Source organism: Manis pentadactyla, chromosome 5, assembly GCF_030020395.1.
Source record: "Manis pentadactyla isolate mManPen7 chromosome 5, mManPen7.hap1, whole genome shotgun sequence".
Lineage (NCBI taxonomy): Eukaryota > Metazoa > Chordata > Mammalia > Pholidota > Manidae > Manis > Manis pentadactyla.
Genome location: NC_080023.1, coordinates 59,278,485 through 59,301,492, shown reverse-complemented (window position 1 = coordinate 59,301,492; position 23,008 = coordinate 59,278,485). Strand labels below are relative to the sequence as shown.

The 23,008-nt window shown below is 39.0% G+C and overlaps 1 protein-coding gene across 6 annotated transcripts in view; it reads left to right on the top strand.

The window, feature by feature from the left end:
* Window positions 1-23,008, top strand: part of ADAMTS3 (ADAM metallopeptidase with thrombospondin type 1 motif 3) — a 264,699-nt gene that overhangs the window by 14,377 nt on the left and 227,314 nt on the right. For 4 of the 6 annotated variants that reach the window (XM_057502303.1, XM_036878979.2, XM_057502302.1 and 1 more), the window contains exon 3: window positions 6,240-6,646. The exons of the other annotated variants lie outside the window; for them this stretch is intronic. In XM_057502303.1, the coding sequence (XP_057358286.1) occupies window positions 6,240-6,646 (407 nt within the window). The remainder of the gene's footprint in view (window positions 1-6,239; window positions 6,647-23,008) is intronic. 6 annotated transcript variants of the gene reach the window in all.

Below are 23,008 nucleotides of genomic sequence, written 5' to 3'. Positions count from 1 at the left end.
GACATTAAAACAGAGAGTCTAACTAGCTCAAAGGTCTTTTAAGTATATGGAAACAGAACACTGCCTCCTCAAATCCTGTGATGTAGGTTGTGTGCAGTATTTGTGTGTGTGTGTGTGTGTGTGTGTGTAGAGATGTATACACATATCACATATACACACATGCCCATATACACAAGAATGTGTTTTTTTCATGCAGCACAAGGAGGAAGAAGGTATTAAGTTTAACTTTAGAATGAGGAATTTGGGTATAAAAGAATTCCCTGATATGGAGAATTATTAGTGTTATAATTAGACTGCCAACAGAGATGTGATTTTTCTTAAAGGTAGTTCAATGTTCTGAGCAGATCCTGAATAATGATGTACCCCTCCTACCTGCCTGGGGAACAAGTAGAGAAATAGCAAATATAAAGATGTAGTGGAAGTATCTTTTACAAACGAGGCCAGGGAGAGCAGGAGGCTCTCACTGGGGTAGGAAGTGTGCTGGCTGACAGTGCATCCTGTCCAGTGTGTGTTCCGCCCCACTGGGCTGGGGCAGAGTCTGCCCCTGGTGTGGTGGGAGAAAAGATGGTCTCCTTGTCAGGGTCATTCCCAGGAAGAACGAGGAGGGAGGTGCTGAGCCATGCAGACATATTTTCCCTAGACTGACCGATGCTGTACATCACCCTTCCTCGCCAGGGGAAGGGTGAGTGATGGTGGGAGAAGCCTGGGATGCTCAAAGAATGCTCTTCACACAGAGCAGGAGCTGGTTAAAGGCACTCCATCTCTGACTTAAGGAAAAATAATTTCATCTTCTTGTGATGCCTTAATTATAAGAGAGAAGTATTAGTTGTTTTTTCAAGGTCTTTTTAATTTTGACCTATATAGTTACAATTCTGTGACTATCTGGAGGGACTGCAGAGCAGGGCTCATTTTCTGCTGCCTGATCTAAGTCTGAGGGGCTGTGTTTGCATTCCACAAAGTCTGTTTTAATGATTAGATCCATTAAAAAATTTTTTTCTTCTTCTTAGTAGCCTAAAATGTAAGACCTGGATACTAAGACATGTTTGATTTGCTGGTCAGAAGGAATTGTGAGATGTGTCTACAACATTTGCAGGCAAGAACCTGCCTGTAGAGGCATATGACAGCTTGTGTAGGTGGCTGTAGTTGATTGCTTGGTAATGCATTGCTATTTGGGGAGAAGAGAATGCTTTCTAATTTTAGGTACCCCTTAAAGCTCAAACTGCTCCCACTCACTCATTCATGGATATTTGAGTGACTCCAGGTTCTGTGTAGGTACTGGGGAACAGTAGAGAAGGGAACAGATAAAAATCCCTACCCTCATGAAGGATGTACGTTTGTAAGAATAAACAAACATATCAATAAAGTTATAGTACGTCGAATGGTGACAAATTCTGTGGAGAAAACTAACATGTGGAAGGGGATAGATACTGATGAAATGGTTCCTAGTGGTCATGTTTAAGCAAAGAGCTGAAGGACCTGTGGGGTGAGCCATGCAGCTGTCTGCAGGGAAGAGCTTTTGGCAGAAGAAACAGGGAGCACAGTGACTTTGAAATGTGTTATTTCCCAGTGCCAGACTATAAGGCCTTGTGAGCCATTTTACTCTGCGTGGGATGGGTTTAAGAAGAAGAGTGACATGATCTGCCATGTGAACTGCTCAGGCTCTGGTTTGAGAATAATCTATGAAGGGGGAGAGCAGAATCAGGGAGACAGTTGAGACTCATTCAAAACTGAGATGATAGTGGCTTGGACTAGGGAATTAGCAGAGGAGGTGATGAGCAGTGGTCAGAGTCTGGAGGTATCTTGAAGTGTGAGTCACTAGAATTCGTTAAAAGATTTTGTTTGTGGTGTGAGAAGAGTTAAGGATGATTTAGTTAAGTTTTTAATGTGAGTAACTGGGAGGATAGAGTTGCCATGTACTAGTGGGGGAAAGAAGGAGCAGATCTGGGAGCAGGAAGATAGGAAGTTTAAGTCTGGAAATGTTGAGGTGCCTAGTGAATGTCCACGTGGACAGGATCTGTAGGCAGTTGAATTGACAAGAGCAGAGCTCATGGAGTAAGCCCGGGCTAAATGATTGTAAAGGCGTTCTGAGCCCTGAGAGTGGATGAGCGCAGCACACTGGACAGGGTAGGTGCAGAAGAGTCCATGGACCAGTCCTTGGTACTGCAGTGTATATGGGTCATGGAAATAAAGGGATGTGAGGAAGGGAGAATGAGAAGGGGTGGCCAGAGAGCAAAGAGGAGACTGGAAGAGAAAGGTCTTGAAAGCTAACTGAAGAAAGTATTTACAGAAGAAAGGAGCTATAAACCAGGTCAGATGCTGCTGATAGGGCAGGTAAGAGGGTGGAGTCTTTTGATTATTGATTTCAGCAACATGGAGTTAGGCTACTACTGACCTTTGACAAGAGCCTACTTGGATCAGATTCCAGAAATAACAAGAATGGGAAGAGAGAAACTGAAGATATTTAATCTTTTGAAGTGTTTTTCTGTAAAGGGGGGTGAAGTAATGGGGTATTAGCTAGAGGGGGAGGTGGCATCAGGTTTTTTATTAAAGATGGGAGATATGATGGCAGCTTATGTATTTGCTGGTGGGAATGATCTAGTGATGTGGGGAAAACTGAGGAGAAAAGAGAGGACAAATTGCTGGAACTGTTCTTGCAAAGGCAAGGGCAGTTAGTGGTGGTAAACAAGTAGAGCAAGACCCCAGACGATTCATCCATAGTACCAAAAGGCAGATAGACCGCAGGTGCACTGGTGCTGGTGGGTCGTGGGAAGTTCACTGCAACTGAGTCATGCCTGGGGAGTTAGTGACCATAATTTGACTTTACAGTGGCTCTAGTTATTTGCACTTATATAATAACCTTTACAAACCTATTGCTGTGGCTCTTCAGCCATCTCAGATGACAATTGTACAGTTTCACATTTTAAATTACACATGGGCAATATTTTAATAAGTAGCTAACTTACCTGTAAATTAATAATAGCTAAAATTTATTGAATCCTGTTTAAAATCTCATATAAACCTCTCACTAAACCTATGAAGTTCCAAGTATTACTAATCTCCAGTTAATATTTGAGGAAATTGAGCCTAGAGAAAATAAAGAACTCATTCAAGGTGGTACGTTGATTTAACTAGCTGCTTTCTGGCTGTGCAGTTAACAGTGGGCTGTCCTGCTCTGTGGAAGTATTGGGGCCTATGAAATGTGTAATTTATCAATGCAGTAAATTAACATTGGATACAGTTTAGTTTGCTTATATGATTGTAGTCTGAGATTAAAATACTTTTGATTGGTTTTAAGCTTTACCCTCTACACCCCCACTTTTTTTTCTCCCAACAACTGAGAAGTTAAGAGCCATAAGAGAAGTTAAAGGCTGTGAAAAAGTAAATTTTTGAAGCTACACTAGAAGAGTTGGTTGGCTGACTGTAGTTAGTCAGAATGTCATTATTCTTGTGGTAGTTTTCCTTGATAAGTAAGATCTTTCATTAGAAATCTACAGCAAGATGTTCCATGTATTCCATAGTGAATGAGAGTATAGGAGCGTGGTCTCAGCATTAAAATGATCAGAACTGAAATTTTCCTTTGGCTCCGTGTTACTGTAGGTCAGGCCTTAGGCTAGGCCTGTTTTCTCCTTTACAAACTAGGGATAATAATATCTACCTACTGTGATTGTTGTGAGAATTAGAGTTGAGCACAAAGCACCATGCCTGGTATTTATTCTGCTAATAAATGACAATTGACCTGGTAGCTCCTTTGTCGGTCTTGCAAACTGCCCTCCAGGAGGCTGGTAGCCTGAGGGGTTCCTGAGTGCACCTTTTGTCTTGGTTATCTTAATTCCCCACTAGAAAATGACTCATTTAAGGCTTAGTTTCAGAAGTTTCTTATGTGTACATTTCAGGAATGATTTATTATTTGGCATTAGAAATACACCATCTTTATTTTGAATAAAAATTCAGAACATTTGTTTGACAGCAAAAAAAAATGGAACTGTTCCAGGAAATCCAGGACACATAGTTTACTGTGAGCATGAGGCTTTGGGTGTCCTCTTGGACGTGGAGGAGACTCCCTGCCTTCTTCCCACATTTTCTACTTCTCCAGCCACTGAATCCAGGCATCAGTATGTTGTCTAGACTTTGGTTATGTGAATTCCCTTCAGTGGAGATGGCAAATCCATCCACTAAAATTAAGAATTGCTTCCTCCTTCCCTTGAAACAATAAACCAATGGTTAGAGAATGAGTTCTGTTACTGGTGCAGCCAGATGCTTGGGGGCCTTGGGTAACGCGTCTTATAAGTCAGAGTGTGTAGCACCGGAGACAAAGCAAAGGTGCTCTGGTTACATGCATTACTAACTTAATACATGTTAAACGTATCTTACTGACAAGGGACCTTGGCATGCACCAACTCTTGTACTAGATAACATTGGGAATACCAAGTTGAACGGGATGTTCCTTGTCTTTAAGGGATTTAGAGTTAATTTCAGGTAGGCTTTGTCAGTCCTGATTCATCCCTCACTGGGGAAGCTTCCCCCGCTCCCCATCACTGTGCTCCTGTGACACCTGAGTTCATTCCCTAAATCTGAATTCTTTCTCTAAGCCAGCTCCCACAGCACTCCTCATGGACTTGGCTGTAAGAGAGCACGTTCGTGGCTGTGTTCACACTGGTGCCTAGTGGGGTCCGTGATCCTGCAGCATGGATCATATTGCTGCTGCTCCCAGTGTTGGAGCCAGGCTTCACTTTACTCTCTGCTTAATAAATATTTACAGCAGTGTTAACTTGCTGTATGCATTTAATAAAGGGGGATATTTTGTTTAAATACATTGGTTATTTTAAGTAGCGTAATGATAACAAACATGCACTTCAGGTGTTGCCAAATTGCAAAACACCTTAATTTGTCTTCTGGTAGTTTACACATTGTTTGAGGTATTTAAAGAAAAAAGAAAATAATGAAAACAGTGATTTTAGGATGGTGCTCTAAAAGCATAGGTGGTAGGTTCATTTTTGGGTCTCGTACTCTATTGGATGACATACAATGCAATTGCTGTAGATGAGCAGTATTTGTGAAGCATTTAAAAAATTTTCAGGATACTTTAACACACTGCTGGACTAATCTTAGGCTAGAATTATGAAGGTGGGGAACTTTTTAATTCATGTTTTTAGACTTTCCTCTCCATGTGTTCTTTCCTCATTCTTGTTGCCCGCATTTCCTTCTCCAATAAACACTGTTTTCTACCTTCAAAATCATTTCAATTAATGGTTCATTCAATGTGTTATCTTTCTCAAAGATGTTTGCATTTTAGTGGACATAATACTCACATTTGGCTAAATTAGCGGAGTTAAGTTCCAATTGTGAAATTCACTTTATTCATTCACCCAAATTGTGAGGTGGGCCCCAAATACACACTCATACTCCAATGAGTACCTGTCTCATGTAAGGAATATGGTACAAAATAGCAATGTCATTTCTTCTTGACTAGCCTGTATCTGAACATCCAATTTATAGATTATTATTTCTTATTTTTACCCATTCTCATTTTCTGAAAATATTCTGTGATTTATGGGGCACAACATGTTGTAGCAGAATGAGCTCATGGGCTTTGGAGTATGACTTGAATTCACATCTTAGCTTCACAGTGGTTTGATCTTGGACACATACCTGCTGAATGTCAGTTTCCTCACCTGTGAAGTATGATTGTTAAGGTGGTTTTGGTGGAAAAAATGCATGAACTACAGCGTCAGAAACTGCAGTGTATAAATTACAGGCCTATGGTAGATGTAACATGAACTAGCTATTGTAATTAGTATAAGTTTTAAGATTCTTACAGGGAAAAATTAAAACTATCAGAAAAAAATTTCTCCTACATGATAGTAACTTTGTTAAAAATTTTCATCAGGTGTCAGTTAATGCCAACAATAAATCAGTTGGGAATATGTCTTGATTAAATATTGTAGCTTATGGAAGCATTACATTCATGTTCTCAAACATGTTAATGAGATATGAGTATTCACATTGCAATAAACTTAAAAAATTTTTTTAAGTGATTTATTGAATACAGAGTTATCTAAGTGCATTTGAGAAGCTATTTGAGTTCTCAAAGTTTAATACTTACAAGATGATTCAAATGGAATATATCCATTATGCAAGTTGACGCACAGTCCAGGGAAGTGGGCACTTCATGCCTCTGTCACGTACTCCTGTGTTCCCTTGTTGCACAGGGTTCTACAATTCTATTTCTCACCCCACAGATTTACCAATAAAGAAACAGAGAGAGTATGAGCTGGTGACCCCAGTCAGCACAAATTTTGAAGGACACTATCTCTCCCATATTCTTTCTGCAAATCACAAAAAGAGGTCAACGAGGGACGTGTCTTCCAACTCTGAGCAGCTGTTCTTTAACATCACAGCATTTGGAAGAGATTTTCATCTGCGACTAAAGCCCAATACTCAGCTAGTAGCTCCTGGGGCTGTTGTGGAATGGCAGGAGACATCTCTGGTGCCTGAGAATATAACCAACCCCATTAATGGTCATCAACCAGGAAGTGCTTCAGAAAGAATTGGGAAAACAGAGCCTTTGCAGACTAACTGTGCTTATGTTGGTGACATCATGGACATTCCAGGAACCTCTGTTGCCATTAGCAACTGTGATGGTCTGGTAAGACTCATTCCCTTTTGTGTGTATGTGTTTGCAGGTGTTTGGGAGTGCAGCATGGTTTCAGCATGGTTTGGAAGGTAGAGGTGGAAAGGAAGCCTCATTATTATATTTTAAGTTTAGGAAGAAACATTAGAAAACCTTTTGCTGTCAAAGATGTGTGCTTTGGCTAAATTTTGACATGAGGACAACATGCTTTCAAGAAATGAAAGACAACTATTTTAACATTTTTTGCTTATATTTTCACTTGTGCTGCATTGGGGGTTTTATTTCTTTCAAAGTCCTCTGAAAACTTTCTAAAGGAACACAGATGCCTCCAAAATGATAGTATTTCACTTCTTATTTGGAAACTTTGGGTATCTTCTTAAAGTATTTTGAAAGCATTCTTCTGCTTCCCCACAGAGTGTTACAATGGGAGATGAGCAGATCCTCTGTCAGAATTGTTCAAATAGCATTACTTTATGAACATGAGATGTACTTTTCTCTGTATGGTGGCTTTGGTTCATTTTCTTCTTTATTTTCAAATAAAATGCCCATGTATTGCTCTTCAGTTTTGTTGTTGAGGACAATAGTAACTAACCTTTCTTTACATACTCTGCAGATGTGAAATATTTTTGTTTTGTATCGCCAGGTGTTATTTGAAAAGTGTGTCAGTGTTTATGCTTCTTCTAACCACAGTTGACTCCAAGGCTTTGTACAAAAAGAGGAACCATTTTTCTTTTTGTGGTTGCCAGGCTGCTATTTCTTGGGAGTTTGGAGCTTTTCCCTTTGTTTTGTCACTCTTCTGGGAGTTCTAAAAATATTCCTTACATTCCTGTTTATAATTATTCTACCTTGGCTTGTCCTCCCACAATACTGTGAATATTCTGCTATCATCTTCCATATGCATAAACCCAACCCCAAACCGTATGTTTTACCAAAAGCTGGTGAGTTCATTGTTTTAGGCTTTAATTTTGCAGGCTTGCACTGCCTCTCGACGTTCCATAGAGTTTTAGAAGTCAGTACAGAAAACTGAGTACAGTACATATAGCAGATCTAACTCTTGGAGTTGGACTCCATTAGATTAGGACTTACATCTTCACATTTGGTGCTGAACTGTGTTCTGGGTTTGAAGACCAGAAATCTTTCAGCTTTTTCTCATTCTATAGAAAGGTTGGGTAGACTTGAATTACTGAAGTCATTGAATAAAAATAATGAAAAAGAGAGCACTTTCTAGAACACTAAAGTATTCACTGAGAGAACTTGATTCAATACTGCTAAGATATAAAAGGAAATAAATTATATAAAAGGTACTGTTTTATAATATTTAAAATATATTGAGTATAAAACTTAATTTGCTGTTATTTTTTGGTTTTATAGATAAAATAATTATGTACTTTTTATCTCCTCAGTTAAGATTTGGAACTTGGGATATAGGCTTGAAAATCAGTTTAAGAAAAATAAAAGGCCAGGAAATTATTTTAATGGATTATCACAGTGATTTTTAAACCTGACTTAGCAATCAGTATTTTTCTTACTGTACATGTCAAATTATCTAATCATGGTACAGAAATCTGGGGTAATGACATTGTTATAAGGACAAGGAAAAAGATACAATGTGTGAATAAACAAATTACTAGGATTAATTTCTCATTTTCAAGGTACGGTGTTAACTGTGGACATTATGTATATTTTGATATAGTGTGTGCATGTTATACCAGTGTATGCTACAAATACTCATTTTTTCCATTCTTTGATTCACTAGTCAATTAATTGATTAAAATATACTTATAGGAAGCCAATTACTCTAAACAATATTCCAGGCACTGTGAAATGGTGAATGGAATCGTCACGGTGCTGTTCCCTCGGAGCTCAAAGATGTTACATTTCTCATAGAATTTACGTGTCAAAATATTTGACAAAAATGTCAAAGCCCATTAGAATCTGCGGCTAAAGGGAGTACCTTCTGGAGTGATTTTATGAATATGACTGAGGTTTGAGCCAGAGGTAAGTGGCCCAGGTCTTCAGCTTCACCCAGGAAAAGGATGTTCATGGCTTACATAGGAGGCAGTGCTGACTGTGTACACACGGAGAAACAAGCCTTTTCTATCATTTTCAGCTCACAGCAGCTATGTGCCAGGAGGAAGAGTGAAGATGATGGCAGGGAGAGAAGAAGCAGGGTTATGGAGACCAAATCAACAAACTCAGGGGATAACGCTGGTGGCTACTTTATTAAGCTGGGGACAGGTTCTTAAAATTGCAGTATTGCAATGGACAGGATACTCCTTTAACAGAGATGAAGTAGGAATTTTAACTGATGAGACTGTAAATAAATTTGGCTGATTAGCTGATGTCTCAACACTTTTTTCCCTTTAACTTGCCACTTAGGGATTTAGGCTTGACCTTCTTGATCTTAGAAAGTTAAGCAGGATACTAAGATAACATAACACTTGAATATTAACCATATGAGCTATAAAGCTATTGCCCAGGGAGGGTCTGGGATTATATAATCAAATCCAAATTGTTCTAGTAGAAAGTACAGCCACCTCTGGCCTAAAAATACAAATGGGAAAATCTCTGCTCAGCAAATATATAGTTAAGTCTCCTGCTATGGCAGAGAAGACATTAAAACCTTACCTGGATGGGAAATCTAATCATTTTGATTAGGTTAATTTTAGACTGTTGTACACAGGATTCCAGGGGTCTTATTTTCTACATGTGTTGTTTGAAGCTGTTGCATGTAGGAATCAGCCTTAGGGATTTATTTTTCACTAAGGTTAGGGGGTTCTTAGCAACTCAAGAGAGAAGCATCCTTCTCTTCAAGTGAAATTCCTTGCCTCTTTTTTCTTATGCTACCCATGATGTGCTATGTGAGTTTGAAATGGACAGCACTTCAGACAGAATTAATTTGTATTAGCAGCATACTTTAATTTAATTAAAAAAACAATGGTACTCAAAATGTGTCCACAGACAACTCAGACTTGTGATAAATACAGAAAGTGAGACTACATATATGAACTTTTATAGCAATTTGACTGAGTTACTGTATTTGTGTTGAGTCTAATAATAAAGAAAAAGGGGAGCTGGTGTTTTGTGTCTTGCTTTATCAGATTATGTAAATCACATATTAAATATATAATGTTTTATTGTATTTTACAAAACTACCAGTCTGAGACTAGTTAGGGTGAAAAAAAACTTTCTTCACTACAGATAGTTTGAAAAGCAAGCAGTGACACTTAGCAATTTTTACCCCTCTGGACATCAGAAACTTGACTGAATTAGTCAGGTAGGGTCTGCCTATACCAGGTAACTGTATGAAATGACCATAGGAAAGGTATTTTAACATAGGCACTATTGAAGAGGACAGAAGAATGCCTTGAATGACATATCCAGAACCATTGTGTAGGATGTGATGTAGACATAGATATGCATAGTATTACTAAAATACTGTTCTGTGGGTTTCTGAAATCATCAGAATCTTTGGCACAAAGGAACTGACAATAATTCTTACCCACTGTGGCCAAGAATAGTATGTGTTCCTGTCTAGGTGTGACCTTTTCCTGTTCTTTGCCAAGATTATCCTTTATTAGTGACTGTGAATTCTTTACCAATTACAGCTTTAATCTTGTTCTAGTCTATCCTACTTATAGGTAAGAATTACTGCGATATTTAATCATGTAATTGTCCATGCTTTTTTACAGCTTCCAATCTAGAACAAAGTCCTTCTCTGGACTTTCCCCCAGGTTAGCCAACCAAAGCCCAAATCTCTTAATAGGTTCCTTCCAACATGTATCGAGATGCTCATGGTTGCCTCTCGTGGATGTTCTCCTCTATGCAGTGCCTGATAAGCCCAGCTTGTCAATTGCAGAGCTGCTCCAGGTGGTCTTGGTGGAGGGCATTGACGTACTTTACCTCTGCTTCTACATCTCGGAAACTGCTCACACTTAGTGGGAAGACACTTCTGGCTGAGAATCCTAGCTAGAAATAGAGTTCTTTGTTCCTCAGAGCCTGGCATTAGCTCTGTAACACCATTAAATCTCCCCTGCACTCACAGCCATATTTTGTGGTCTACAACTGTGCCAAAATAAAGGGTTGTTTGGTTAGTAGGCTTTATGTCATGCATTTCATAACATAAGAAACTGGATTTTTCTAGACTTGCTGAAACAATATTGCTTTGTTAATTCCCCTGGATTATCATCAGAAGGAACTGGTTGGGAGTGGAAGAAGTGAGCAGTAATGGCTTTCCAGGGTTATTCAGTTCAGTGAGTTCCTTGTGAGCTGATTTTATGATGAAGGGAATTTTTCGGGAACAGAAGTTTTCAACATTTTTTAACATTTAGAATTCTTCCTTAAAATCCCTAGGAGTTACCTAATAAGAATATGCTAATTGGATAAACTCAGGAAAGGCCTGGTTAAAACAGGTGGGAGGTGCTCTTCTCCTCGTTTCTTTTCCTCCTGACTTGTTCTCACTTCAGACCACTTTTAGTCTCCCTGTGGCATCTAACAGGGATCTTCACTGTCAGGGTAGGGAGTCTTGGAAGCTTGAGGTTAATAATTTGGGACTAAAATACTTGATAGCCATATCTGGTTACTCTCAGAGACATTTAATCCTTTTTAGATTTAAGGCACGGCCAAATGAAGTCTTGTGGATAACTGCAAACTCTGAAGAAAACAGCCTTAAGACTTCCCTGCCTTAAGACTTTTGCTTTGGGATTTGGCTCCTTAGAAAACATGTTTTTGCCATGCCTGTCTCAGTCAGTCTAGCTCCACAGGTCCTTTTTTAAAAGTCTATCTAAAAAAGTATTATGGGTCAGTGTGCCTGGGATTGTGAACATTTGACCGGTGATTGTAAAGCTCGATCTGGAAAATGAGATGTTTGATACTAAAAGTAGAAACAAGTATAGTTATTTATAGAGGACTGAGAAAAGAGGGCTTTGTAGGGCTGATCTTTAGAGGTTGACATTTAAATACCTGAAAAACCTGATTGCTCAAGGCCAGTCACCTCCCATGGAGCACGTCTATGGAAGATGTCCTGTGTTACTGATGGAACAGAGGAGATCTGTGTGCTCCTGGCTTACATGCTGATTTAGGGGACTTCAGAAGGACTGAGGAACAAAGGACTGAAACTTGTTCACCCCCAGGCATTTACAACAGGCTGTTTTAGCAAGACAGGATTAGAAGCAGCTCAGAGCCCCTCTACCCTTCAATTTCCAGAAGTAGAAGGAAAAAAGGAGCAGGCATTGGCCCTTTACAAAATGAAGAATGGATGAAAGTTCTCAGTTTAATTAATCTGGGAGAAGCAGTACCATAGACCTCATTGCTTCTTTCCCGAGACTGGGTCAAGCTGGGGCGCTCGAGTTGCTGACAGTATTTACCTAGCTATGTATTTGCCTATGTCAAGTCTGGGCTATTGCATATATCTCCCACTCTGTCTCCTTATTCAAATAGATTGGCAGCCAGTTTATGCTTTTCCAGGGTTAAGAGAGAGGTTTGATATAATTTTTGATCATTTTCAAATTTTGTGTCTAACTTGCCTAAGTCTAGAATTACATATACATCAAATCTTTTTAAAAAATTTTAGCCATATTTCCCTAGTGCAATAGTTGACCTTGTACAAAGAATATCCAAGGACATGGGCTTGGGATAAAGTAAGGATTTAAAAAAAATGAGTCAAGTATTTTTAAATTTGGAAAATACTTATAATAGTTATTTTTTAATCTAACTTATTCTTATTTATGAGTACTGCCTATTCAATGCTTATTATTTCCATCAATTTGATTATAATTTATTTCCCATTATCTTCTTTAACTTAGGTATAGTAAATATTTAAAGATTAAGTTTAAAGATGAGTTAAAAATGGGGCAAAAAGTAAATATATTATAAATCTTTCTTTGGACAGACATGGAAAAACAATAAAAGGGGCAGCAGAAATACTATTTTTTTTTGGCTGTTTGCTTGGGAAATAATGCTTCCTATTCTTTCAATGTCATGAGAACCATGACTTCATTATCACTCTAATATAGATTTTTAAATTTACTTAAGAAATACTTTAAGAACTGTGAAAATAATGCTGACTACATCTTAAATCTTCTGGGAAAGTTATCATTAATGCAAGAAAAAAGGACAGCATGGCATTGCTGTGATGCCTTTGTGCATAATCATGCTTTGAGGTCACAGAGTTCTCAAAAACTAAGTCCAGCCTCAAGGTTCTCAGCTGCAAGAACTGTGGTATTTGTCTGACTTAATCTTTGCCTCTAAGAATACTGATCTAAGTTAATAAAGCACTTTGAAGCACTAGAGTATGTAAAGTGCTATACCGATTGCTGTGGTAAATACTGAGGCAAGCCAGGCATAAAGTTTGTCTTCCAAGAGCACTGGAAATACGATACACAAAAGCAGACCGAAAGTACAAGGCAGAATGTTTTAAAGCTGTAACACTAGAAAACATTAAATAGGAGAGCTTGGATGGTGGAAAGATTATTTCTGTCTGGAAGGATGGTTAAAAAGCTTCCTGGAGGAAGCCGTATTTGTGATAGAAAAGAACTGAAAAGATAAACATTTATTTTAAAGGCATCGCCAGTGATGGTGGGGAAGGGGTGGGTACGAAGAAGAATCTCTGGGGATGTAGGAGAGCTGTGTGGAGGCCCACATGTGATGGCCGTGAGGAAAGAGAGGATGGGGTGACTTGACTTCCTGGACCTTGTAACATATGCAATGACCTCAAGGGAGAGCCGAAGTGCTGTCCGTCAGTACTGACCCGGATCTAGGACCCAATGCCATGCAAAATGGAGAGAGAGAGGAAGGAGGAGGGTAAATCCGTGACTGTGTCGCTGATGTTGACAGGCTTGCAGGGTCACTCAGGATGAGAGGAGGGCAAGGATTCCTGTTCCTTAATTAGGTTGCTTTTCTTCATTGAAAACTTTCTCTCATGGGACCTTTTACCTGGAGTTTAGGGAGGTTTTTCCCCAGTAATTTTTTTCTAGAGTTCCCAAAATTTTATCTGACTGGGTTATGAAATTTGATTTTGAGAAATCTGACTTCTTCAGCCTTTCCAGTTTGATCAATTAAGTGCCCCATTCTGTAAACCTCCTTCTGTGACTATCATTTCTTCCATCTGAATGTTTTCTTCATTTTCTTACTATATTTACTGTATGTCATAATTCCTGACCTCTTTCCATTCTCCAAGGAGTATTCCTAATGTTGTTTTAGTGATTTTTGTTTACAGTGCACTGCTATGTAGAAAGTTAAAAAGTAGGGCATGAGGAGTAATTGGATCAGCTTAACTCTCAAAAAGAAAATAAAAATAGTTGTCAATAAATGAGTTGATATTGATGTAAAATTCCATTTTACTTGTTATCACTTATAGTATTTATGCTTATAGCTCTATGTATGTGTGTATATACCAAAGTATATATGTACACAGATACACATATTTATAGGCACAAACACATATGTTTACACATATATATGGAAAATAATAGAAAATGGAAAGGAAATTAATGTTTAATTAAATACTTTGATTCAAAGACCAGTGACAGAATTTGCTGTAAGATGATAAGAGTTGGAGGCAGAGCTACATTGGCACGTGGGTCTAACAACAAAGCCCATGGCACTTCTGTTACTGCCAGCTGCCTGAATATGTTCTTCACAATGCAGGTCATTGACAAGTAGGCTGTGACATGAAATAACTTGTGTTTTTAACAGGAATATAGAAAGGCTAATCAGAAATGCAATTGAAAAGGGTGACTTAACTTACTATCAGTCTACAACAGTGCAATTGCAAAAAAGTTGGAATAAAAATTAATTGTAGTTTTTATTAAGGTAGTTGGACTTTGAATACTCTGTCTCTAAACAAGGAATTTTAAATACTTGGTGTTTTTAAAAATATTTTTAAAGCAGTGGATTGATTTCTGAGCAATGCTAGACCACTCTAAATGTCTCAAGAGATTATCATTAGTTTTATTGTGGTTTAATTGTCAGTCCTTTGATAAACAAGTTCAAATTTTCCATAATTGTAAGAAATTTTTGGAAGTTCTAGTTTATTGATGGAAGAAACAGGGATATATAATTGCACTGAGGCCTAACTCGAGAGTCAGTAATATTTTTTAAAAAAAGAACATTCTATAGACTGATACATTTTGAAAATCATTATCTAGATTGTTGTAGCCTACTTTTATAAAAGTTTTAGAAGATAGCTAAATTTAGAGTTTTGTAGTGAGAATAGTCAATGAACACTAATGAAAGGAACAGGGGCCAAACTATTCAGAGTTAATGAAACTTTGAAGAGTTCAATTTGAAAAAATAAAAGTACCCACTGATGACAGAAGCCAAAATTTGTGTAAAATGTTTGGGGGAAATGGCTCACCTTGGGAGTGGGCATTGTGTTGGTTTAGAATCAGACAAATCTGGACTCCAAATCCAGTTCCACCACCTACCTACCAGTCTCGTGACCTTAAATTAGTTAGTCTTCTGGAGCTCTCTCTCTTTCAATGAGTGGGGAAAGTAATGATTGTCAGGTCAAGGCTTTACCAATGATAATTTATCAACAATAATAATGATAATTAGGGTTGCAAAATAAGAAATACTGCAGTTGCCCAACTCAGCCTGTGACCTAACCTATGGAAAATAGAGTCTTCTATGAAGTGAATACCATGGTGAAAATCCTATAATTTTCAGACCACCTTCTCTGTCTGATGCAGGACCCCTTTATTGTTGTTTTCTCTGAGGGTTGCTCTAACCTCTGCTTTCCTGAAGACTTCTAAGGATGGGAAAACTCACTACATTCATTCTTATTATATGTAGCTCTGCCATAGAGGAAGTTCTTCCTTGGGTTTTACTTAGAAGTATGAAGCGAAAATATCTTGTCCCATTTATTAGATTCACCAGAATTGACAATGGCATAGTAATCATGATTGACCTCTTGTTGTTTTTATTATTATAATAGTTTAGTGTTGTGCACTTTACCAATTAGTCATTCAGTGCACCATTTAGCAAACTACTGCTTTTGGAAACATTCCCATTTAGTGGTGTGATATAGCTTGTACCCTGGCTGCAATGGAATTAACCAGGCAAAAGTCCTAATTTGAATATTCCTCTCCTCTTATGCTCTTTGGTCACATATTTAAAATTATGAACCTCAAAGTGAGATATTTTTGGGATAGTGATGAAGAGTTCTATGGCATTAGGTTGTATATACCGTTGTTCAGAGTCTTATTAACCTTGTTCATTTCATATCTCTTATTAAGTGATGGTGGTTAATATGCTATCTTTTTCCAGTCCAGAGTCTTCCACAAAAAAAATATAGCAAGGAGGATGCATTTTCTTTAACAACTCTGTGGAGGCAATTGAGGGGGATGGAGGAAAAGATGGCACAGTGGGTCCCTGGCTCCAACTACCAGAAAATCTGTTTTTGAACTTAAATGGCACTATCAGAGTAGACTTTTGGGGTCATGGTGAGGTTGTTTTGGATTAGCTGACAGGACTTCTAACCGCAATTAAAAACATGAGATTTCTGGCCTACTTCTGTCTGGTGAGAGCCCTGAGAGTGGGAGATATGTCTAGATTTGAGAGGACTGTGCTCTGAGCTGCTGGGGTGTCATATGCACGTAGTGAGACCCAGTCTGAGCATGTGAAACCAAGGAGAAGATGAGGAACAGCACTCAGTAAGAGATCCTGCAAATGTTAGCAGCCCAAACACAGTGGGAAACATTTCATTTAGTATTATCTGTGAAACCCAATGCTTTTAACATAGTGATTGAAATCTTAGGGTAATACTTCCTGTGGGCTTGCAGGACACTTGATCTTGCTTAGAGGATGCCAATATTTCATGCTTTCCTGCCTGGATTCATATAGTCCTTTATTTTTCATACCTGGCTCTGAGGATAGTATTAGCTGGCTGCCAGGACAAGAAAGCAGACTAAGCATAGTGATGTGGGTCCAGATAAAACTAAGTCGCTGTGGTGAGATCTCTGTTTCTATTTGGTCAGCTGCATGTCATTGTTCCCTTTGACTTCAAATGGTGACACACCTACACTTAGCATAATGAAGAGGGAAGACTCAGAGCCTTATTGGTTCTAGACCTTGACCTTTGATCTTAAGTTTCCAGGGAGGAGCCTCTTTTTTATATGCTGTGCTTGGAAAAATTTTAGAAACATGTTCATCTATGAGAATATTTTAAAATTTGGGCTGTATTCATGCAACTACATTCTTACTCTTTCCCTTACTTAAAAGCTAGGGGTTTGAATTAGATCAGGGGTTTTTTTGTTCCACCTGTTGTGCTCTACCTATGTTCTGAAATATTTTGTAAACCAGGCCAACTGTGTTTATTAAGTAATGAATCATTTTTCCTATGTTAATAATAAAAAAACATACAGTTGCTAGCCAAAGTTCCCAATGAGTACAAATTACTTTCCCTCTACACCTGTTAATGATCTCTTCCAATGAAAAGATTAAATCATTCGTAGACCTATACCACTTCATTTAGCCTTATGACATAGTGACGGTCATTCCCAGATCTCCATTACTGCCTCCACAGGCTCGGGGACCCGAAATTTGGTCATCTTTGAAGATAAGTTATTGAGATTCATTCTACGACTGATGTTATGTGACTCCATAACTAAGTTTGTGTTCTAATTTATCCTTGTGGATAGTGCATCCATGGCCAAGGAAGGCATCAAAGCATCCCACTGGCCATTATTCATTAATCATAATTCATTATTCATTAATGATAGTGGAAATTGCACATGAGTGATACTTTTCCAAATGTTGAGATGTGGTTGCTTTCTAATAATGCTTTTCCTACTTAATGTTTGAACTTTATTTTTGATTTCACTAACTATGAATAAGTCCTGTGTTCCTGAAGAGTCCAAAGAACCTAAGTGCTGTTACAGCTCAGGAAACATCTCCAGGGAAGTACTGAGTTACCTCAGCAGAGAAGTGTTTGCCAGCATCATTGATGCAGCCATTTCCCTGGGAGAGCTCCTCATCTGTTGATTCGGGAGAATATGCAGCTAAATTTGAGAATCATTCTTCTCCCCAAGGGGTCTCTCACCTTAGTGGGCATCAGCATCTCCTGCACAGTCTGTTAAAACGTAGATTGCTAGGTGTCCCTCAGAGTTTCTGCTTGAGGAGGTCTGCACCAGGTCCTGAGTTTGCATTTCTAACAAGTTCTCTGTGCCATACTCCATCACTCAACCGTCCATTTCTTGTGTGTGTGCAATGATACTGGACACTGGTTTTTCCCAGCTGGCCTGCTTTCTCTAGTAAGGAATTTTAACTTTTTTTTTTTCATCCATAATACTGTCTTGGCCCTTGCCCACTGCCCAGTTATGATCCCAGCCCAGGTTGACTCAGCACCTGTCAGTCCCGGATTGGATTAACTGCACAACTACAGCATCCTCTCTGGGTTCCCCTGCCTGGAGGCACATGCTCATTGGAAGCACTGGTGAGTGCCCTCTCCCCAGGCCAAGTTCTGGTGTAATACAGAAACTGTGTGAGCTTGAACAGGCCACTTAATGTGTCTGATCCTTGGGTTCCTTTTTGACTCATGGAAAGGTTTCCTGATGGCAGATGGAGCTTTGAAGTGAACACTCATAAGTTATTCTGTAGCCAGTAGTCATAGGAAGAGCTTGTGTGGTTCTAATAATGCTTTTCCTACTTACTACTCACTTTGCTTTCAAGAACCGGTGGTGGGGCTGTGGCCATGGGGCAACACAGAGGCCTGAAGATCTTCAGTGATCTGTGCGTTGACAGTCGGGAGCCATCCCTCTCCCTGGGCTCCCACGTGTCAGCTGTGAATCATTGTTCTTTCTAAGGACCTTCCCGGGTATGAGAATCCCATGAAGGGCTTGTGTGGATAAAGCAAAGATATAAACCCTTTCACCCCGGGAACATTCCATTGTCATTAATCCACAGTGAACTTGCCCAGGGCTGAAACCCATTGTCAAGACAGCTTGTTAAAACATAGACTTCTGGGACTTGTAGAAGCCTTGTGGTTTCTGATTCACCAGATCCGCAGAGGGACCTGAGACTTTGTATTCCTAACAGGTTTCCACTACATTTTGAGAACCATTGTTCTACAAGATCTAGTTTAAGCATACTTCTATGATATCATTCCCTTGCTCACTATATTCAAACACTTTGGTCTTCCTTTTGTCTTTTAAACAATCCAAATTTTTCTTATCTCTGGCCTTTTGGAAATGCTCTTTCTTCTGCTCAAAATATTTTTTTTCTTTCTTTTTTTTTTTTTTGGTATCATTAATATACACTTACATGAGCAACATTGTGGCTACTAGATTCCCCCCATTATCAAGTCCCCACCACATACCCCATTACAGTCACTGTCCATCAGCATAGTAAGATGCTATAGAATCACTACTTGTCTTCTCTGTTATATTGCCTTCCCTGTGCCCCTCCACCCCATATTATGTGTGCTAATCCTAATGCCCCTTTTTCTCCTTATCCCTCCCTTCCCACCCATCCTCCCCAGTCCCTTTCCCTTTGGTAACTGTTAGTCCATTCTTGGGTTCTGTAAGTCTGCTGCTGTTTTGTTCCTTCAGTTTTTGCTTTGTTCTTATACTCCACAGATGAGTGAAATCATTTGATACTTGTCTTTCTCTGCCTGGCTTATTTCATAAGCCTAATACGCTCTAGCTCCATCCATGTTGTTGCAAATGGTAGGATTTGTTTTCTTCTTATGGCTGAATAATATTACATTGTGTATATGTCCCACATCTTCTTTATCCATACATCTACTGATGGACACTTAGGTTGCTTCCATATCTTGGCTACTGTGAATAGTGCTGCAATAAACATAGAGGTGCATATGTCTTTTTCAAACTGGGCTGCTGCATTCTTAGGGTAAATTCCTAGGAGTGGAATTCCTGGGTCAAATGGTATTTCTATTTTTAGTTTTTTGAGGAACATCCATACTGCTTTCCACAATAGTTGAACTAATTTATATTCCTACCAACAGTGTAGAGGGTTCTCCTTTCTCCGTATCCTTGCCAACATTTGTTGTTGTTTGTCTTTTGGATAGTGGCCATCCTAACTGGTATGAGGTGATATCTCATTGTTGTTTTAATTTGAATTTCTCTGATGATTAGTGATGTGGAGCATCTTTTCATGTGCCTGTTGGCTATCTGAAGTTCTTCTTGGAGAAGTATCTGTTCAGCTCCTCTGCCCATTTTTTAATTGGATTATTTGCTTTTTGTTTGTTGAGGTGCGTGAGCTCTTTATATATTTTGGATGTCAACCCTTTATCGGATCTGTCATTTATGAATATATTCTCCCATACTGTAGGGTACCTTTTTGTTCTATTGGTGGTGTACTTTGCTGTACAGAAGCTTTTCAGCTTGATATAGTCCCACTTGCTCATTTTTGCTTTTGTTTCCCTTGCCTGGGGAGATATGTTCATGAAGAAGTCACTCATGTTTATGTCCAAGAGATTTTTGCCTATGTTTTTTTCTAAGAGTTTTATGGTTTCAAGACTTACATTCAGGTCTTTGATCCATTTTGAATTTACTTTTGTGTATGGGGTTAGACAGTGATCCAGTTTCATTCTCGTACATGTAGCTGCCCAGTTTTGCCAGCACCAGCTGTTGAAGAGGCTATCATTTCCCCATTGTATGTCCATGGCTCCTTTATTGTGTATCAATTGACCATATATGCTTGGGTTAATACCTGGACTCTCTATTCTGTTCCACTGGTCTGTGGGTCTGTCCTTGTGCCAGTACCAAATTATCTTGATTACTGTGGCTTTGTAGAATAGCTTGAAGTTGGGAAGGGAGATCCCCTTGATTTAATTCTTCCTTCTCAGGATTGCTTTGGCTATTCGGGGTCTTTTCTGGTTCCATATGAATTTTAGAACTATTTGTTCTAGTTCATTGAAGAATGCTCTTGGTATTTTGATAAGGATTGCATCGAATCTGTAGATTGCTTTAGGCAGGATGGCCATTTTGACTATATTAATTCTGCCTACCGAAGAGCATGGGGTGAGTTTCCATTTGTTAGTGACCTCTTTAATTTCTCTTAGGAGTGTCTTATAGTTTTCAGGGTATAGGTCTTTCACTTCCTTCGTTAGGTTTATTCCTAGTTATTTTATTCTTTTTGATGCAAATTGTGAATGGAATTATTTTCCTGATTTCTCTTTCTGCTAGTTCATCATTAGTGTATAGGAATGCAACAGATTTCTGTGTATTAATTTTGTATCTTCTGCTGAAAATAATTTCTAAACTCATCATTTGGGTCTTAAATTAGATTTCCTCAAAAACGAATTTTCCTGGCCATGTGTCTTGCCAGTGGGTTTCTGCTCCAGCTAAGTTCACTATGGATTCAGTGTGACCAAAGAAATGACAGTAGAATGTTCTGGGGGTGAAAGGGTTTATTTCAACTTTATTTCTTTGCATGGTGGCAGGTCAATCACTAAAATCCTGTTCATTCAGAGCAAGTCTGCTTTCAGCAAGCCAGCCTCTGCCTCTGGGCCCCTCTGCCTGCACAGCTGTCCTCTGGGCCTCTGTTCTCAGCGCTGCCACCAGCCTCATCTCTGCCCTCCTGCAGTCTTGCAGCCATGCCAGTGTGTCACCCAGAGCACTGGGCAGGGTTCTTTATGTAGAGTCAATAACAATGCATTGCCCACACATGTGTAGTGAGCTAGGCAACCAGGGCCAGGTGAGAATCCTGGCTGCAGGAACCTTCACTTTATCCACACCATGTCAGCTAAACCAGAAACCCTAGTCACTTTACACTGTATTAGTATTCTTACTCTTATTTTTAGTCATTATTGTCATCTCAAATTTTTCTTGAATTCATTTTTTACATTTATCAGGGGGCATGGCTCTCTTTGCTGAGGACCAGAACTCTTTCCCCTGGTCTTGAACAATGTTTGGCACATAGTATATGCTCAAAAAGAATTGATTTTGAAAGATGGAATGGTGCTAGTGGAATGGGGAATTGAGTAACATTTTCAAAAGGATTAATTATAAATCTTGCTCTGATGTTTAGATTTCCCTGTACTTTTTGCAAATGAAGGGAGTGCTATGAACTTGAAAGTCTAAGATTCCTAAGATTTCATACAAATCAACTCCATCCTGAATAGTGTTTTGATGCTGTGGTTTTCAAAACTATGCCTTTGTTGCCTTTCATTTTCTATCTCCTCTTCTGTCATATATGAGCTAGTGAAGGTGCAGTATCATCTTGACCCAAACCCACAGTGAAGTTCAACACCATATAGAGATAAGTGTGTTTCTTAAATTATTTAACTTCTGTTAGCAACAGAAATCAGCATGGCAACTTGTTGCTTAAGAAAAAAAGAACTTTTAGAAAGACATTAGGAAAAGATCATTCTTTGGACTAGTTCATTGGTAGAAAATAAAATACATTCATATACTAATTTCTCAGTTGAGCTTGTTGCTTTAGCAATCTATAGTTCTTTCTGAGTGCTAGTCACACATAAATTTTTTGTTTAATGCCTTTTCCTCCATGCTAAACTAGAAACTCCATGACAGCTGGAACTGTGTTTATAGTGCTGACACTTGTATCCACAAAACCAGGCACCATGCCTGATATACGGTAGGCGCACAATCAGTATCTAATGAATTCCTGAATGAAGACACAGGTTGTAAGGTCCATGGCGCTCTAATCTGCTTGCTATCACCTTCCATTCTCCTTGTTTCATGTTACTTACATAAATGCTTCCTCCATGTAAAATCCCTCCCTTCCTTCTCCCTTGGTTTCCAGAGCTCTGCCTTACAACTTCTCATTTCTTTCTGTGGTTTCTCCTTGGTGTGGAGCATTATAAAGGTTCTCAAGCCAAGTATGGAAAGCTGTGCCTCTGTAGTTCCTCTTGACTTCTTTTAGACAAGTGCTGGTTTTTCCCACTTTTGGGTCTTGTGGTAACTCCCAGGATTCTTTATATTCCTGTGAGTGCATTCTCTCTCTCTCCACTTCATAGTAGGAAACAGGCTGATGACATTTGGATTGAACTTGGCTGAGTCATTCTTTCATTCAATAAGTATTTATTGGGTACTTACTGTGTGCTACATACTTGCAGTGCTGAGAATGCAACAATGAGCAAAGGAAGGCATAGTGTTTGCCCCCATGGAGTTTAGGTAAATTGGGACATAGAGACATTAGGTTTTTAAAAGTCACCCACCTGAGTAAGTAAAGATAAATTAGCATACATGCTATAAAGGATAGGGACATTGTTTTATGAAATGAATAACAAGGTGTCTTGCCAATGGGTTTCAGCCCTAGGCAAGTTCACTGTGGATTCAGTGTGACCAAAGAAATTGACAGCAAAATGTTCTTGGGGTGAAAGGGTTATAACCAAGTTTATTTCCAGGTGGTAGGTCAGTCACTAGAATCCCATTCACCCAGAGCGAGTCTGCA